Source organism: Budorcas taxicolor, chromosome 6, assembly GCF_023091745.1.
Source record: "Budorcas taxicolor isolate Tak-1 chromosome 6, Takin1.1, whole genome shotgun sequence".
Lineage (NCBI taxonomy): Eukaryota > Metazoa > Chordata > Mammalia > Artiodactyla > Bovidae > Budorcas > Budorcas taxicolor.
This window is the reverse complement of record NC_068915.1, coordinates 77,902,596-77,923,647: the sequence shown is the minus strand read 5'-3', so window position 1 is coordinate 77,923,647 and position 21,052 is coordinate 77,902,596. Positions and strand designations below refer to the sequence as shown.

The window sequence follows — 21,052 nt, the reverse complement described above, 5'->3', positions numbered from 1 at the left end:
GTGACTGTCATCCTTCAAACTGTTTTTTTTTTTTTTCTCTCAGTGTCAGCTCCCAGAAAATGAAATATGCCAAACACAGTGATGTAAAAAACACCTGGTTCTAGAAAGATCTCATGGGGATCTGAATGCATTTTAAAGAGAATGCCTGAAGACAGAGACTAACACTTCTAATATTTCACAAAACTTAAAACTACAGCCTAAAATGCATGATACAGTGAGGCTGGCAACAAGACTGGCCAAATGCACAGCTTTGTGAACTGGTGGCTAAAGTTAATTTTCCATAGAAGTGATTGTTATATGTTTGTAGTTGAAATTAAGTTAATCAGTAAAGGACTAACTAACACCTGAGGAAAGTCTTAACTTATTTGAAGTAAATCTAGTGGTGTCATAAAAATACACAGAACCTCAAACAGTGCTGTTTAGATTGTATTACTCTTCAAGTATACCTCGATCATTTATGATAACTTTGTGGAACATTTTCAGTGATGTTTAACCACAGACCAAGGAAATGGAGGGAAGGTGGGGAAAATGAGATACTGAATGATATTCTTTTCAGAATATTCTTAAAAATTATTTTATTACAGTAAATAAAGTAAATCAATTACTGGTTCTCTTTTAAGAACTAAAGTGTTCACAGTGTGTGTGGATGTTGACAATTATATTTGATTAAAAAGTTTTGGAAAAACACATCTCAGTAAAGTGTGTTGGCCGAGGAATTTTTTTTACAAGAGGTGACAGTTTCTAAACACATCTCTAAATGCTTAAAATAATTAGAAATCTACGGCATTTTCATTTAAATATAGTAATTTGGGTGGTGGAAGGTAAACAATGAATAAAATTAGCTGAATAGAGACACAAGTTTTTCTTTTTTTTTTTAAGTCTTCATGGACTATATAAACTATACTGAGCTTCCTTTATAAAAGCCCAAAACAATATTTCAGCCTTTTAATTCACAGCTAATATTTTTCACTTCATGGTTCACAACTTTGCCATGGTGAAGGGGCTTGAGTAACTCAATGAAGCTATGAGTTATGCTGTGCAGGGCCGCTCAAGACAGACAGGTCACAGTGAAGAGTTCTGACAAAACATGGTCCCTGGAGGAGAGAATGGCAAATAGCTCCAGTATTCTTGCCTAGAGAACCCCAGGGACAGTATGAATAGGCAAAAAGTTAAGACATTGGAAGATGAGCCCCCAGGATGGAAGGTGCCCAATAAGCTACTGGTGAAGAGCAGAGGAAAATTACTAATAGCTCCAGAAAGAATGAAGTTGCTGGCCAAAGCAGAAATGATGTTCAGTTGCGGATGTGTCTGGTGGTGAAAGTAAAACCTGATATTGTAAAGAACAATATTGCATAGGAACCTGGAAATCAACCCTGAGTATTCCCTGGAAGGACTGATGCTGAAGCTCCAATACTTTGGCCAACTGATGCAGAGCTGACTCATCAGAAAAGACTCTGATGCTGGGAAAGGTTGAAGGCAAAAGGCAAAGAGGGCAGCAAGGGATGAGATGTTTAGATAGCATCATTGACTCAATGGACATAAGTTTGAGCAAACTCAAACTTCTGTCAAGGATAGGCAAGCCTGGCATGCTGCAGTCCATGGGGTTACAAAGAGTCAGATATGAATTAGTGACTGAACAAGAAGTTAATATTTTAAGAAGAATGAGAAAGTACTATACATATTTTCCTCAAAACTCATCCAGAAGGCATTGAAGTGGGTGAATATATTTATTACACATAATTCAGAACTAGGTTTCCAATTTTCATAAAAGATCAAACTCTTTTTAAGATACTGTACTGACTTCAGTATAAAAATGATACCACTTTAAAAAGCAAGGAATATATATATATATAATTTCATCTTAATATATTAATATAAAGAAGAAAAATCAGAGTATTGAAAGTTTTTGTGATATTGTTAAATTTTTCATGATTGTATCATTCTGCTTTTCCACTTTCAGTTTTTAAGAATCTACCACACTTAACTCCATGAAGTACTAATGTAGTACTAGCAAAGGTAAATGACTTATTTCTACTAATATCTAGAAATACAGTACAAAGCAAAAATTACCTCGTTAAGGAATAAGTAAGTTACTATGGATACCGGTAAGGCAAAACATTTTTCTATTCATCCCTGAAGCTACTCAGAAGCCTTCTTAGTTTTCTTTATGTGTGGCAGATGTCCAAGTTCACTGAGACACTTCTTTTCCCCCCTAATTTAAAACTAACTACAGAACTTTCTACTTATTAATCAAATGAACATTTCACTCCTGGAGCCAATTCTTTCATAATAGGATAACTTTTGCCTTAAAAGAAGAAAAAAAAAAAAGAGAGAATCATATCAGGCCAGTTCTACATGAGAAACAAAGCCAGTCAAATTCTAATACGATTTTGATAGGAGAATGAGCAAATTTCATTAAGGAAAACACTAAGAACGAAAGGCAGAAATGATTTCCACATAGATTGGTTAAAAATAATCAAACCATCCTATAAGAACACTAAATTATGTGTTGTATTCTTCATATATATGATAGTTTTAATTATAACAAAACTCAATAAAGCAGAATCAATTATTCCTAATTTTGAGGAGATACTAAGACTTTAGAGCCATGATGTAACTTGTGAGATCATATAACCAATTCAAATTGAAATTGTGTATAACGTGAGTTGTTGCTTCTCTTCAGCACTATACCTTCCCTTAAGAATCAGAGTACAGGGAGGAAGGAAGGAAAGTGAAAACTGTTTCTTTAAACTATCTGACATTGTGTTTGCCAATTCATCACTCATGCAAAACCATAATGAAGGGGAGATACCAGAAATTGGAAAACAGGACTAGGTCAAGATAAGAAGTCTGGATGCAGAAGATATCTGTCCCTGGAAAAGGGCAAAGGGACAGATATAGAAAAGGGAAATCTAGCAGATTCTTTTTCTCTCCATATGGGCACCAATTTTCTCTCTTTGCCCTAAAAATTCCCATTATTTATTTTTGAAATTCAAAGTCAATGTGATGCTGTTAAATAGTTTTTTCAACAATACAAGTAGTTGATAACTATAGAAATGATTAATTTTTATTTCTAAGGTAAATGTCACAAGTGCTATAAATGTTCCTCAAAAGTTAAAGTTATATATGTCATAATACTTCAGCAATACTATAAATTACTTTTGTGCTGATAACAATTCATTAATTGCTTTATTATATTTATATATATTTTTTAAAAATTAGGCTAGATTTTCCTTATGTCTGAAATTCAACACGAAAATTCAAGTGACTGGAGTTATTTTTTTCCTCCAAATATAATTACCTATTTTGATGAAAAGAAGACAAAGGACAAGTAAGAAAAGAGCAAACAGAAATGTAGTTTTAAGTATTTTTTTGGTTATATCTGAGACGTGGCGTACCTCTACCTCCATAATTATGTTAACTATAGCAATTTAATATATTATTTTTTTTCCCAGAGTATATCATTAATATAGTCATGATCAAATCAAATGAATACCATATACTAACATCAAAATGTATTTATTTACTTATTTTTTTATAAATCAAACACTAATTTATCCACTTATAATAAGAATTAACTGTCAAGTAGGCTGGAATACTTCATGTCAGCTGGTTAGCAAATATTCTCCCCATGACAACAACAACAAAAAAGTATCAATAATATGATGACTATGAAGAAAATTTAAATTAAAATATAACTAGTTTTTAAATTAGAGTAGTATCAGTCATGCAGTGTTAGGGAAAAGAAAGTCTGTAGAGAAATAGCAGACCTGAAGGAAAAGTGAGTGCATCTAGAATGGCCAGAGGGGCACATAGCTTAAAATGAAGCTGTAGAAAGAAAGGGGCAACTAGATTAGGAGGGCTTAGTGGGCCATGGTAGGAAGTTTGGACTTCGGTGTTAGAGTAACAGGAAACTGCTGATGAGTTTTACTCAAGAGAGGTGCATGATCAGATTTAAACTTTTTAAGAGATCGTTCTAGCTAATGAAGGCAAGGGCAAGAATCAATGTGGGGAAAATAGAAGACCACTGAAGCAGCTTTGCAGAAGTTCACTGTGGCATAAAAGGAAGTGGTGGTAGTGAATATGGGAAGAAGCAACAAATTTTGGAGAAAGAAGATATTTCTTCTCTGTGAAAGAACATACATAATAAAAAGAACACATTTTTAATAAATGAATGAATGAACAGTTTTAGAAAGACACTGTCTGGCAAAAGGCCTTATATGGTGAGCTTATTTTCTCAGCAAACTGTGTAAGGTGGTGGATCTTATTCATTACTTTATAAAACAAAACATAGTAAGAAAACATACATTTTTATGCCCTCTCTCCATACTAAAAAAGATTTTCCAAATAAATCATCTATGCCTTTAAAATAAATACCCTCATATCACCCATACCACTTAAAAATTTATATTATACAGATCCCTATTTTTACTAAAAACAGAAAGGATGCCAGATTTTGTGTTTTGCTTTCTCTTAAATTCTCTTTTTTTCCTTTTAATTATGCCCTGGTGATTTTTATATAAGCACCTATTAAATAGTTAACATATTTTGAATGAAATAAAATGTTCCTCAAATTCTATAAAGTTCTAAGAAATATTTTCTTGAGACATCTTTCTTAATTTTCTCTCTCCCACATGTCTTCATTACCTGTAGATGACCATTTTTCTTACTTTGTAGAGGAGAATAGACAGAAATTCCTCAATTTACTGTTCCACTCTGGTTCTACCACATATGTACATCACACCTATTAACTATTTTATCCATTCTGAGTAGAAAAGAATTCCCCTAGCTGGTTTATGGTATCTCAGTACAAAAGTTTCTCATGAAATCGAATGAAGTGGAATTACCATCCCACTATTCTGGATCTCATTCCCCTCAGTTCCTTGGATCATGATTATAGCACATATTCCCTTTCCTTTCTTTCTAACCACTTTTAAAACTGGTTCTTTCCTATCAGCATATCCATATGCATATCTTTCCATCTTAAAACTACCCTCTATATTCTTTATAACAGCTACCTTATTTATCTCCTTGTACTTTATTAACTTTTCCTTAAAAACCATCATCATTACATTATTACATTCCTGATAACATTATTCTGCTCATGGTGGCTCAGACGGTAAAGCGTTTGTCTACAATGCGGGAGACCCGGGTTCAATCCCTGGGTTGGGAAGATCCCCTGGAGAAGGAAATGGCAATCCACTCCAGTACTATTGCCTGGAAAATCCCATGGACAGAGGAGCCTGGTAGGCTACAGTCCATGAGGTCGCAAAAAGTCGGACACGACGTCCATGAGGTCGCAAAAAGTCGGACACGACTGAGCGACTTCACTTCACTTCACTTCATGCTTCATATATTATACCCATTTTAAAGAAGAGAGAAAGGCTCAAATTTGCCAAAGGCTGTAAACTATAAAGGAATTTATATAGAATTCAAATCAAGACAGCATCATTTAAGGCTTTATTTTCCTTTATAATTTAAAATTTGATGCCATCTATACTATTACATGTAATTATTGCTTTTGTGTTCTTGTTTTTCTAATTAGTAATATCACAGAGATTCAACTCATATTACCTAAAGAAATACATATGAATAATGAGAAAGCAAATATATTTTTTAAAATATGTGACTGTACTAAGTTCAAGATATTTCTAAAATTTTTAATTTGGTAAAAGCTGTCACATAAATATCAAGTGTTATTCACTTATTTCTGATAGTACTTTAAAATGTAACAAAATTATAATAAAATATTAAATGCATTTTTATATTACATAAAGATACATATAAAGATATAATTTATACGAAAGTGAGTACAAATATACTAAGATAAAGAAGTTATATTTTATGTGCCTATATAGTTGATCTAAATTCAATACCATTAGGAACAAAGAGTCCAAGGAACTATAATGACATTTTAGAAGGGCAGTCTAGTTGTACATAATTCAAAAGTGTAATGACTCAACTAAGTAATATTAAACTACAAAAGACTACTCACAGTAGATAAGTTCTAGTTTGCTCCATTATATTTTTATTTTTTCTAACCCTTTAGCTACTTTTTCAACTGTTATAGACAGAAGATCCCTTAAGCCAAACTAAGCACTTAATTTCAATGCACTTTTGTCACTACAGTCTTTAATGCATTACTTTATTCTGAAAACACATTGAGGGCTTACTCTGGGCAAGGAACTATGTCAGGTGCTAAATATAAGTAGATGAGAAATGGGTGTCAGAGCTGCAATCTGAGGTAGTTCAAGGAGAATGTCAGTAGCACATGAAAGTGTAGGCAACCTCATTAAACCTCTGAAAGTACATTCATTTAAATAAAAACATTTAACCAGTTTACACATAGCATAGGCAATCACATACAAAAGCTACTTAATACAGACTATATGTTAATGACTAAAGTACATCTCCACACTATTCTTTCTCAAATGTCACAGCCTTTAAGGGAATAAGACAAAGTTCTTGGTTATACTAAAGAACTTTTTCTTTTCCAGAAAATGTAAATTGGATTTTTTGTGTGTATATATAAAAGAAGTACTACTAGAGAGGAAAGGAGTGTGGATATTTTCTTATCTCTGCATGTTTCAGATTTTTTGAACATAAAAAAGCAGATTTTGGTTAAAGGATAAACCTTGAGAGTTAAAAGATGATCGCATAGTGAGAGTCTTCTGGTGGTATTTACTTCCCAAGAGATTTGTTAACATTTCAAAGAAAGTAAAATCTGGAACCTTACATTTGTATACCATAGGATTTTACATTAGGGAGATGTGAAGTTTCTCTTTCTCTCTCAGGAGGAAAGAAGGGCAGCAGTATAAGAATTCCTCTGTAAACACCCAGATTAATAATTTCTGGGTTCCTCCCCTGTAGTATAAACACCCTCCTTTGGTCCTTTCCAGGTGGCACCATCTTGCTCTCTTCCCACTGCTCTGAAGTAGGAGATGGAATGTTGAGCACTGGTGTGGCTACTGCTCTAAGAAACAAGAGTCTGCCCAATATAGTAACTATATATTTGCTTCCTGGACAAAATAAATAAATGCATCTAATAAAAACTTGGTCTTCCCTGGTAGGTGAGTTGGTAAAGAATCTGACGGCAGTGTAGGAAACCCAGGCTCGATCCCTGGGTTGGGGAGATCATGGGGTCACAGTCAGGCATGACTGAGAGACTAACACACTTTCAATAAAAACTTATCATTTTTTAAATTGGAATTTAGGAGAAAAAAGTTTCTTTGAAGACAAAGCTTCACTATACTTATTTTCAGGCAGATCAAGTCACCTAAGTAGTCAGTAAATAATCTTATTCAGCAAAGAAAACACATTGATCTTTATCATTTTGTCATAAAAATCTCAATACAATTAAAAGCTTGAATAGTTTAGTGTATCAAGTTAAGGTAGACTGAAGAAAAGCAAAAGAAAAGTTACTTACTTGATATTATCAAGACAGCCAGATTCAGGTTTCAGAATGGCAGTGTGATGAAACATTTTATATAAAGCAATCCCAAGGAAGATTACATTAAGCTGGAATGTAAAAGGTACTGTTATGTAGCATAACTGGAGTAGAAAAAAAAGAAGTAAGTCGATTTTCTATGACAGATGAGTTGTTCTGGGAAATTAGCTCTCATAAAATAATTGGATCACAGATAATCATCTAGTCTTTTTGTAAAGACAGCTTGGAAACTTGAGATACCAAAGGATTACAAAGCATTGATATGCCAAATGCAAATAGAAAATCAGCAGCAGTTAGAATGATGCTGTAGAAACTATAAAACAATTCAAAGTCAAGTATATGTTTATAAAAAAGACAATACCTATTCCAGGTGGATATTATATCCACTCTCCAAACATGGACCTTAACTTATTATTCAAATGCTGCATTACAAAACTAATATTCAAAATCATAATATTTGTGAGTAGCTAGATCAAAAGGGTTATAAAATGCTGGTTAAATTCTCATGCTACAACAAATTAGAATTAAAGTAGTGGGCACCCCCAATGACTTTGTTATATCACTGGACCAAGAAAGAGCATATGACTAGAAATAAAATAAAACAAACCACATGTTAAAATGCCCTTGTTACCTGCTTTGTTTATACTTCAGAACTTGGGGCAACCTTGTATTTTAAAATGATAAGCATATAAATAATGATACCAACAATAGTATCTAAATTAGGATAAATAATTCATATTCGAAAGATATTATGCATTTAAAAATAAAAAAAGAAAGCATGATTCCAGAATGTTTACCTAACTTACTTGTCATTCTCAAGTAAAATCCTTTTAAATTTTAAAGTTTTTGAAATTTATATAAAAACAGAATTGGAAGGAACAGGAAGGTTATTTATTTATTTTTTTGCCACATTTCCAATTTGATTCCATTCATAGTTCATATTATCCAAATGAAAAAGAAAATGTATTACTGTCAAACAAAGTCATCACTGTTTAAAACCTATACAACTAAACGGATTATGCTAGATCAGTTTCCTGAGGAGCTATAGTACTGCATAAACTTGTGCAAATGCATGTTTTCTGCTCCCGAGGGTTTTGATTAAGCATTTTACAATATAAAAGTAGAGTAATGAGTGTCTAATTGCTTGAGTTATTTAGGGTCAGATAAATACTTGCTTACCCCCAAATTAATCTATGTAAATTAAAGAGAGTCAGCACAGGGAGAGTGAAAGTTTTATTTCTTGACCTGGGAAACACATAGTTAATTAGGAGTTCTTACCATAATTATCAAGGTCGCTGGTCCTATAAAACTCCAAATGAAGTAGGTGTCAAGTCGGAGCCAACATCTGCAATGAAACACAGGGAGAGAAGGCATTCAAGGACTGGCTATGGGACATACATCAAGAGTGAGCGAGTGACAGAGAAGAATGTGAGCTGCAAAGCATTCCACTGGGAGACAGGAAATATTACATTGCTTGTTCATTTAAATGCTGAATTATGTGCCCAATTTCTGACAGCACTATTGATGGAATAAGATAATTACCCCTGGAGGAAGCAGGAATAAATGGCACTGGGCCTATTTGCTGGGGCCTTTTGTGTCTGTCACAGAAATCTTTAGAAAAAAGAAAGAAAGAAAGAGCCATACATATAGCCATTAAGTCGAGTAGCTTTAAGCTATCCTTCTCTCTCCAATTATGGTGCTACATAACCTGCCTATCAGCTGTCAGGTAAAGTGACATTTTCCTGTCAAGAAGATCTGAGGAAATTCAGTACAGAGAAGAAATAAATTTGGTGTCAGAAGATTGAAGTTTAATTAGGTTGGGCAGCCAACCTTTGAGAGTTCTTGAGTCTTAAACAGTGCATTGTTACTGCTAGTGCTTCTGAGGTTGCAAATGATCCTTAGCATCCCATGAAGTTGATTCATGACCCCAAAGTAAATTATTAATCATTTAATTTCAGTTACATTTAATACTCCCCCAATTCTTAAAGCCTTTGGGAAATTACATTTTCTTTCTTCAGGATGACAGGAAGACAAAATGGAAGTGACTAGTTATGAGAAATATTAACGTAAATCTTGAATAAATTACCTTTAATGTTAAAAATCATATCTTAAATTATTTGTCATTTGGATATATTTGAAACATAATTTAAAATAAAACAAACTGGAAAATAGTTCAGTGGTGTGCTAAGCGTTCTAAAACAGCATGCATGTTGTCTGAAGTATGTAAATATTTCTCATTACGTAACTACTCATTAAATCTCAACAACAATGGAAAACTAGAAAAGCTATGAAGAAATTTATACGTCAATAGAGCAACAAATAAAAAAAATTTCTATTCATGTGATGAAATGTTATAAAGTAGTGAAGAGGGACGGTTTTTATGTCAGTAAAATAGATCACAATAACAAAATTTAGTGAAAAACTAAAGTGCCATATCTATATGAACTATAATATTCATATTTTTGACAGATATATATATGAATGCAATTTTTTAAATTAATTGGGAAAAATCACCAAACTCAGGTTAGTGATTGCCTCTTATATTAGTACAGAGAACTAGAAGTGCACAAAAGAGGCATTAGCTATATGCTTTGTTTTTAAAACTACTGAAAGCTATCTGCCAAAATACTAACAGTTTTTATCATCTGAGCAATAGAGCCAATGAGGTTTACTATTTTTTTTTCTTTTTACTTTTAAGTAACTTAAACTTTTTTATAAAGGTTAAAAGTTAGATTTTTTAAGTAAAGAAATAACCAAATGCTCTGAAAAAACATGATGAGAAAACAAGAAAATTTGGCTTTATTCTATAAAGTAAAATATTTGTGAAATAATTTACATTGGGATATATTTGCAGTCCAATAAGAAACTGACTACAAGTTCATATTTTTACATAATTTCTCTTCATTCACAATAAACATAATAATCATATTTGAAAAAGAATGTTAGAGAAGCAATCAATACTCAAACTACTAGCCATTAATTTGTGTGAGTACTTAGTAATCTTTTTGTTGTGCTGTTAACAAAATTTGGCCATGGAAAAATAAAAGTGTGGTACTGGCAATAAGCAGAAACAAACCAGAGAACTCAATGGTTGAAATACGAACACTGTCTTCATTCTGACTGTAGGCTACTTTGTTACCTCTCTAATAATGAATTCGTACGTGTTGCCAGGAGACCAAAGCAGAGGAAATATCCATGGGTCTTTTGGGGTTTTCAACCAGGATTATATTTTCCCACAAAGTAAGATTAATAAAGGACAAAGCATGAACATTTTCCCAGATTAAAACATACATAAGCACACGTGCACACACACACATACACACACACAGACACAGAGTCCAAGAATGTTGCTAAAAAGCCAGGCTCCTCTGTCCATAGGATTCTCCAGGCAAGAATACTAGAGAGGGTTGCTATTTCCTCTCCAAGGGGTCTTCCCAACCCAGGGACTGAACCCAGGTCTCCTGCATTGCAGGAAGATACTTTACCATCTGAGTTACCAGTGAAGCCCTCTGAAATTATAGCAGTATGATATTCTAACAGCACATTTAAGAATGACTGTTATTAGTATAGCCCCTGTCCATGTGTAGGTCAAACAAGTTTTTGAGAGTTAATCTGAGAACCAAAACAAATTCTCTGCAAATTGTTTTCAAAGGGAAATGTATTTTGAGGATTTCTGAAAACAGAAACTCTACAGGTTAAGTAGTTCTTATATAAGTAATTTTAATTACAATATTGCAGTGTATCTTGGATTAAGTAGGAAATTTTAAAAAAACTTTACATAATCTCACCAAATGTGTTGTTAAAATAACATCATTAAATTTTATTCTTATAAAACTTTTATACTTTTTTGAAAAAAATGTCTCTACTTAGCAAATGCTTTGTTTGGAAATAGATATGCTTTTGGCATTTTTTTTTTAAGTCGCTTCAGTCATGTCCAACTCTGCGTGACCCCACAGACGGCAGCCCACCAGGCTCCCCTGTCCCTGAGATTCTTCAGGCAAGAACACTGGAGTGGGTTGCCATTTCCTTCTCCAATGCATAGTGATCTCTAAATGTAGAAGTGAAATTACTTTAGAAGTTTTCTTTGGGGAGGGGGGTAAAAAAATTCTTCAATATCTATTTGGTATAAGTGAAATTATTGTATAAGTGTTTTTTTTTTTGAAAGAAAATTCTTCAATATCTATTCAGTACAATAGATTTAAATTCCTTGGAGAACTAAACAACGAATGAGGCAATATGAAAGGTTTAACATGTGCCGAATAAATCATCCATCCCTAAGGGCTGCCTGGGCCTGACTATCTTCTGGAAGGCAACGTGGCAAGAATTCCTTTTCTAATTCAATTGCCATATGGCCATACCTGCTGTTTCTGGCTGCATGCTGGCTTTCTCAAAAGTTTCTGTATTTCCTCTCTTTCTCATTAACTATCTCAAAAGTTTGTGTGATTTGTGCCCTGAGTTTCCTATGCCAGTGTTGAAAGAACTCACCCTGGTTTTAAGGTCAGGGAGAATACAGACATCTCTCAGTATCCATGGGAATTGGTTCTAGGACCCCAAACCCTCAATTCACAGATGCTCAGGTCCCTTACAGCTGGTCCTCCATATTCACAGATGCTGAACCCATGGATCTGGAAGGCCAACTGTATTATGTGGGTGTTTTACATGCCTGGACACATACAATCCACCTCATAGTATTCCACAAGTCTAGACAATTCAATGCCACTTAGATATAATATATAACCATTAATTAAGGGAAGACAAATGTTAAAGGAACAATTTATTGCACTAAACACAGTGAAGTCTAGTTTGCAAATGATTGCATAGATCTGCCACTGAAAAATATGATTTATCTGAAAATATCCTTTATTCACTAAGCATCATTTAATTCGTGAAATTGTTAATTTTGTACTTAGTCACTCAATCATGTCCATCTCTTTGTGACCCCGTGGACTGTAGCCAACCAGGCTCCTTCATCCATGGGGATTCTCTAGGCAAGAATAGGGGCAAGGAGTGGGTTGCCATGCCTTCCTCTAGGGGATCTTCCTAACCCAGGGACTAAACCCAGGTCTCCTACATTGCAGACAGATTCTTTACCGTCTGAGCCACCAGGAAGCCATTTTTGTTTAATTTTTAAGATTATACCAATTCTTTTCTAACGAACTTCTGTTGTTTACATATAATCTATACATTAGGTTTATAGCAGTACTATAACAAGAAAGATAACCCGCTCTTTAAAGAGCAAATGTATTCTGATGATAAAACATGCTTATTTGACTCAAGTTTGGAAAACTTTGTAAGACTAGACATATCCTGTAATCAAAAGAACTTGTCACAAACCATAAACTTTGACTTTTCCTCCCATGTACCTATACAAAGATGTCATCAAATTTTTTTGTAGCAATTTTAAAAAATTATAAAATCAGCATATACTGCTAAATATTTGAAAAACTCTTACTACATTAATTCAAGTTTATTGGTTTAATATGCTAAAGAAGTAATGCTAATTTACATGGCTAAATTATCATTCTCTTCTAGAATTGTCTTCTTCCAAAATATAAGAAACATTTGCAAATTAGATGATAATAAAGGTATTGATATCTGGATCTGCTGCTGCTGCTGCTAAGTTACTTCAGTCGTGTCTGACTCTATGTGACCCCATAGACGGCAGCCCACCTGGCTCCCCCATCCCTGGGATTCTCCAGGCATGAAGACTGGAGTGGGTTGCCATTTCCTTCTCCAATACATGAAAGTGAAAAGTGAAAGTGAAGTCACTCAGTCATGTCCAGCTCTTCACGACCCCATGGACTGCAGCCTACCAGGCTCCTCCGTCCATGGGATTTTGCAGGCAAGAGTACTGGAGTGGGGTGCCATCGCATCTGAATCAGTCTCACATAAAAATTTCAATTACCAATCCAGCAAGTACTACCTTAAAGTTTACTCAGAAAACAGAAAAATAAAAATAATGAAACAAATCAATTTCTCAAAACAAGACCAGAGAAAACCATACTTCTAAAGCTAATTCTTTTTTACTAAAATATTCCTCACTGTTTTTCTTTTACTCTTTGCAACCCCATGGACTATACAGTCCATGCACTTCTCCAGGCCAGAATACTGGAGTGGGTACCTTTTCCCTTCTCCAGGGGATTTTCCTGACCCAGGAACAGAGTCTCCTGCATCGCAGGCAGATTCATTACCAACTGAGCTATGAGGGAAGCCCTTCTTTCACTAGAAAATTGGTACTGAAGAATTTATTTACAGGGCAACACTGAAGAAACAGATGTAGAGAATAGACTTTGGACACTGGGCAGGGGAGGGGAGGAGAGGGTGAGATGTAAGGAAAGAGGAACATGGAAACTTACATTACCATATGTAAAGTAGATAGCCAACAGGAATTTGGAAATTTGCTTTATGGCTCAGGAAACTCAAACAGGGGCTCTGTAACAACCTAGAGGGGTGGGATGGGGAGGGAGATGGGAAGGAGTTCCAAAAGGGAGGGGATGTATGTATACCTATGGCTGATTCATGTTGAGTTTAATAGAAAACAGCAACATTCTATAAAGCAATTATCCTTCAATAAAAAATAAAGTAATAAACACATGCACACAGAGATGAATGATTCTGTGTTTAGAAAAATGGTAAAACCAATTTCCCAATATATATAAATGTTACCAAATACATGTGACTTATAATGTGTTTAGATACCAGAAATACTACATTAGCGCATCCTTATTCAAAGTTACCATGTTTAATACAGTGCTGCTTAATTAAGAGGCCATGGTGCACTGCATTTTTTTGCCTGTTTATTCACTCTTATCAAAGTAGACATCTAACTATGAACCATTTTTTTTGAAGTAGTGTAAATTAACAATGGTATTTGCTTCATTTTCTGCATACTCTAAATCACAGACAAAACTGTCCTTGATGAGTATTAAATGTAACCAGTAAACAATCTTCGCTACTGGTAGATCATGAACTTTGCATGGTCTCATCACATCAGGTTGTTTATGAAAGTTTGTAAACTGCATATTTGTCTTTTCTCTGTAACATATGCAGATCTCTGTATATTTGTACTACATATATCTGGCAAGACTGAGAGAGAAAAGAAGAAATAAGGAGAATTGAGGGAAGAAAGGAGAGAAGAGGAAAAAGGACAGATATTTACTTAAAGCATAAATCTAGTTCTAAGCTTACTGAATAATACACCTGCTAAGGATTTTTTTAATGTAACTTGTATCATAATACACTGTTCCCTCTAAACTTGAAATACTTTGTAAGCGCATAAACTGGAAAATAGATTGGCAGAGTGATGTAGGACTAGAATGTGATCCACTGGTACTCCAGACTAGCATTTGTAGTTCAGCTCCACTTTTGCATCTGATACATCTCATACACCAAATATAGGTTATGTTGTCTTCATGTACCCAATATGCACTTATTTTTTAAAAATAAGTGTTTCATTATTTATTCAGCAAAATACATCCTATAACTTTATGGTGGACTACAAAGGTAAGAAAAGTGCTATTATAATTTATTAATAGTAAATGTTGGAATAATCCCTATAGTCCCATGTTGCTTAAACTAACAGGAGGCAGTAGCATAAGAATTGCAATCACTACTTTTATAAATGGATGCTTTTAATAAAATTTATTTTGCAATTAAAACTATGTTGCTAATCATAGTTTGTATCCCAGTTGAATAATAGCACCAGTAATAATAATACTTCTATTTTAATAAATATTTATATATGCTAGATATTTTACACACACTCATTTGTTGCTGTTGTTGTCTAGCCACTAAGTCATGTTTGACTCTTTTGAGACCCCATGGATTGCAGCCTGCTGGGTTATTCTGTCTATGGGATTTCCCAGGGAAGAATACGGGAGTGGGTTTCCATTTCCTTCTCCAGGGGAAACTTTGACCCAGGGATCAAACTTGCATCTTCTGAATTGGCAGGCAACTTCTTTACCACTGAGTCACCAGGGAAGCCCACATGTACACATAATTAAATATTTATACATATATATGCCCACACATACATACACATATGTATTTACTCATACACACACAATTTCAAATATTGCAGTAGTTTTGCAAGGTACTTATATAATAATAACCCTCATATTACGAATTAGAAAGTGAAACTGACTTGCTCACAGCCACATGACTCATAATTAGTTGTGCCTGAATTTGATTCTAGTCTACCTGACTCCAAAGTCCCTTAACCTAGTTTTTCTCAAAAAGAATAAATACACAAGATATAAAATAATAAAATCTAAGTTTTGTTGACAATTATAAATTCTAAATGATTAGATGAGAAATGTATATGTTGCATATAAATCACAGATTGCCCAAGTAAAAATATTAGATTTTTGCAATTATAAAGTGATCTCTTGATAAGATATTATACTTCTTTGGTTCCAGTAAGAAGTTAAGTCCTAATTTGACATCAGTTACATTTTCTAAATAACAAGACAGTAGTCTTGATGTTCTGTGATACAGCTAAATCTTTAAACAAACAAACAAAAAAATGCTGAACCTTAAATTCTTATATACTGCATACAATGAGAATCTCATGCTCAATGCAGGTTCCTGGGTGATGAAATGATGATATAATAAGCCCTCAATCTCTGTAATTCATACATAAAACACGCTCTTGGCTTTAACAACATAACATATAACATACCGAGCACTCCTCACCCACATATTGAATGATTAGCTTGATGTATGTCAATGATAAATACTTCTTCATTATCTATATTATTTCCCCCTGGCCAACTTAAAGTCAAACATGCCTGTTGACAACATATTCAATAAGGTAAATACTTCATGTTGTTGCAATATTACAAGTAGGAATATTTTACATATAATAATATGATTAGAGAAATATTTCAGATGAATATATAATGTTCTGTGAGTAGGATGAAGTGCTTAGACATTGTAAATGTATTGAATAAACCTATGCATATAACTTTCAGATTCTATCAAGCATAATGTTCCTTGGCCGGCTTCCTTCTTGAATGATAATATAATCCAGTATTTTAAAAATCAATAATCAGTTTTCTATTCAAATGATTATGTAGGTTAGAGAATGAAGCTGAAATAAAGAAACTGGAAGGGGGATTTTAACTAGCAGAGGAGAGACTATGCTTTTTAGAGCTGTTGTTAAGCTCACTAGGAAGACAAATCTAAGACTTAATAGATGATTTATAATAATTTTCAGATCATAAAATTGATTTCAATTATCTTTAAGAGCTCAGTTATGCTTCAAGAACTCAAGGATGTTCTGGTCCATTATAAATGTTCATGACCTAATCAACGTCTTTCAGAAACCTCTTACCAATTTTTGAACTTGCACTTTAATTCCTGGGCTATTCTCTCAGGTTTACTACTTCCCAGCACTCTTCCTTCTCCTCCTATTGGAACCTACTTCCTTCCAGCCCTTTTTTCAATCTACCCATCACTTTAACCACTGCATTTACTGCCCTAAACTTAGATTTCAAGGAAAGCGCTATAAAATATAAATGTATTTTTTTCCTTTGAATAAAAATTAACTGTTCAAACAGTTTACATTTGGGGAGGTAATACTGAGGTAAATAAAGTTTACAGGAACTGATTAGTTTCAGGTCATAAAATCAAACTATTTATCACAGAATTTCCAAATCAGTTCTGTTTGAATTATTAAGTCAATGACAGACTTTTTATCTTTTGACAGAATCATACCCAATGGCTTCACTGAATATCTATATAAATAATAGTATGGATGCATGCCTGCATGCTAAGTCGCTTTAGTCATGTCTGACACTGTGTGATCCTATGGACTGTAGCCCTCCAGGCTTCTCTGTCCATGGATTCTCCAGGCAAGAATGCTGGAACAGGTTGCCATGCCCTCCTCCAAGGGACCTTACCAAACCAGGGATCAAACCGGTGACTCCTGCATCTCCTGCACTGCAGGTGGATTCTTTACTGTTGAGCCACTGGGAAAGCCCCAAATAATAGTATAAGAGAGACTAAAGGAAGATATAAAAGAAGAGAGAAATGGAAAAAATCCCATAGTGAGAACAATTTAGACCTGTGGTCTACTAGCTGAGGTGTTTCTTTTTTTTTTTTTAGCAATTGTATTGAAATTTTAATTTGATTTTTTAAGTATCTTATAATTCTGACTAAATGTAATTCTAATTGTCTCAAGAATAATGTCAACATAGATTAAAAGATTTCATTAAACACTATCATAAAACAATGAGATTCTTTTATAAACTTTGCAAATTGATGGCAAACTAAGCAACTTCTCAAAATCAAATTATGTATGCTTTGTGTGTCAGTATGTGTTTTGTACATAATAATCAATTCAACAACCCTAATAACTTTCACAGAAAAACACATCATAATCCATCAGCCAGATGGAATATGATAGTTATCTCTATCTGTATCAAATAACATTTATTTAACTTACAAAAACAATTTTGTCTCCAATTTTATCTCCTACCATTGATATGATTCTGTACTTTTTAGAAATGTAAGCTATTATTATTAAAGGTTTCAGAAATAAAACCTCATTGCTACTATAATAAAATACATTAATAACACTAAGGTGAGAAAAAAAGAAAGAGAAGCCTGTTATTTGGAATACTCTAATATATATTCAATGGTTTTATTCTAGATGTAATCAAGCAATCGAGGCTAACAAGTAAAAATGCATGATAATAAAATTCCAAAAATAAGTAAAATAGACTTCTAAGACAAAAATTTTACTGTATTAATTTTACAGACTTACAAAAAAATATGTGTGACAATATGTCTTTGATTTCTGGCTAATTGCTGTTTATTATGACTGTGGACTTACATATTTGTACTAAAAACATCAATGTAGCACATAAAGAGGTAACACTGGCAAAAAACCCCAAATAAACACTTAAGTATGATGAGCAGGAAGAAGAAAATACCATTAGAAATAAAAGAAATAAGCAATAGTAACAGAAATCAGACAACAAAGACAAATTTAATAAGAAGCAATAAGATACATAATTCTATATACAGAAATTCTTCTAGTTGTATACAAATTCTTTGCTTATATATATTTTTAAACGATATCTTGATTAAACTTCCTACAAAAACATGGTCTCTTCGTTTCAGCTTATCAAGTACATACAAATGACTGAATAACATTTCTTTTTCAACACGTGCTTCCTCAAAGAGCAAAACAGAACTCTATACACACTGGGCTGGATTAAGTCCCAAAGAGATAAGTCAACATTTTTTCCATGTATTTTGAAGGTCTCTCTCTGGACAATTTATTGAAAATATAAAATTGAGACACTAACTGCTCTGTGCCCACCTGTGATAGAGTTAGTACAATTCTCCCTATTCTTTTCTATACTTCTTTCATTTATCTATTATTTTATCTGTATCTGTTTTACTTCTCCTTGTTTTGGGAAAAATCATAATGGTGAAACTGAATTATCATTAAGGCTTGTTTCAAATCAGTGCCTGGGAAATAAATTAGCCTCTATTCTTACAAAGTAATAATGACAGTAAATGAGAGCTTCCAGGTATGGTGCAGGAAATTAAAGTAATGATAGCCAAGGCTTTAACAAAGTCACAAGAGAATATATAGTATTGATTCTAAGAGAAGATAGATAACAAATAACTATGTCAGTCAACTTAAAATATTAGAGTGGAAACATATTAATTAAAACATAAAATCCTATGATTTAAGGGCAGTGTCTGCTAATGGGTTTCTTTTATTTTTTTTATTTTTTATTTCTTTTTGGGTTTCTTTTAGAAAGGATAAAAATATTCTAAAATTAGATAGTGGTGATGGATGCCTCACACTGAATATACTAAAAACAATGGAAGCATATTCTTTAAAAGAGTGAACTTTATGGCATGTAAATTATATCAATAAAAGATTTTAAATTAAATTCTATCATCCATCTAATTTCCCTCTCCTAAAATATCTTTACAGCAAAATATAGACAATATTTTTTATCTAATCCTAACCTGGTCCATGATTGCCACCAAGATATACAAAATGACCTTAGATTTGACTACAATTCACAAGGTTTAAATTAAAAAATAATTACTACTAGCAATATTAGGCAAATGGTTTTATGTAGCTTGTCACTGTTCTCAATAAAAAATTCAACAGAAGTGATATAGTCTTTTAAATACACTGTTGGTGCTTCTACACCAAAGCATATTCTATTTTAACTATGCTCCTTGTAACTGTGGAGTCCTCTTGTCATTCCCTCCTGAATCTTCTCTTCTGGGAAATGAGCTGCTTTATTGCTAGTATATTCAGGCTGCTGACTGCTGGTGGAAAGTCATGAAATTTGGCTTATTAACTTCTGTATAAATTGATGTTATCTAACCTCATCTGAGCCTTTACTATTGCTTGGAAATCTTTTTATTAATATCTAATTGGCTCCTTAAAACATTTTCCGTAGTGCTCATTTCAAAGCTTTTCAAATCTCCTGTCTTTTTAACATGACCTCACCTATCCATTCAGCAAAGATCAGCATCTCCTACGTGATGAAAAAATTCCTCCACTTCCAAATTTATCTTATCTGTTATTTTCTTCACACCTCAGAAGACAAGGGTCATCTGACTATTTCAAAATAAACCTGACTTATTTCATTACATGTCTGCCACCATCTACCTCTATCATCATGGACAAGGCAATTTACCTGGCTTCTGATTTTTTCATCTGTAAAATTAATGCCTTGGACTAGGTGAATTCTAAGGCCACTTTCAGTACTGAATTGAGGTTTTTCTCATCTTATGTCTAATCTATGCTTTTCTATCCCCCTAGGACCTTTCCTTTTCATTCAGCCTATATAGTGAAGTCAGTGAAGTCGCTCAGTCGTGTTCGACTCTTTGTGACCCCGTGGACTGTAGCCTACTAGGCTTCTCCATCTATGGGATTCTCCAGGCAAGAATACTGGAGTGGGTTACCATTTCCTTCTCCAGGGGTCTTCCCAACCCAGGAATCGAACCCGGGTCTCCTGCATTGGAGGCAGACGCTTTAACCTCTGAGCCACCTACAAATGAGGCATAAGATACTTTCTCTCTATTAATTTCTTCTTTCCAACTTGATTCTTCACACCCTAGATGTTCTTGCAGCTTCACTTTTAAAAGTTCTTCATCACTGCTATCATAAATTAATACTTGTACTATTTCTCAATTAAATGTTTTCAAGCTGTAGATAACACATGAAGACTCTACTGCCACTGACTTATCTCTTCACATCTTCCAATTTGGCTTCTGTTTCTAGCACTTTATCAAAATAGGACAAATGATTTTTCCTCCATGCTTACCCTACTTACATTATCTTGGACATTAAGCACCACCTTGAAACTTTTTCTCACCTTCTCCATAGTTCAGAGGCTTTATTCTTTCACCTCTTTTCCTTCCCTATTTTTATTTTCTTTCCTCAATCTATGTCTTAAATGTGAGTATTCATCAGAGATCTATCTTGTTCTTCTTTCTAAACTTTCTTCTATGAAAACTAATTAATTCTCAGGATCCCAGTTATAATGATGTGAATTACAGGAATATTTTTCACTAAATTTCTTTCTATAAGTATGCTTAACATCTCTCTGGGTATGTCTC

At 33.7% G+C, this 21,052-nt stretch overlaps 1 protein-coding gene across 1 annotated transcript in view; it reads right to left on the bottom strand.

The window, feature by feature from the left end:
- ADGRL3 (adhesion G protein-coupled receptor L3) overlaps positions 1-21,052 on the bottom strand; it is a 579,390-nt gene that overhangs the window by 77,532 nt on the left and 480,806 nt on the right. Inside the window, exons 18-19 of the mRNA XM_052642093.1 lie at positions 8,726-8,792; positions 7,427-7,518 (exon numbers count right to left, since the gene is read on the bottom strand). Coding sequence (XP_052498053.1) covers positions 7,427-7,518; positions 8,726-8,792 — 159 coding nt within the window. The remainder of the gene's footprint in view (positions 1-7,426; positions 7,519-8,725; positions 8,793-21,052) is intronic.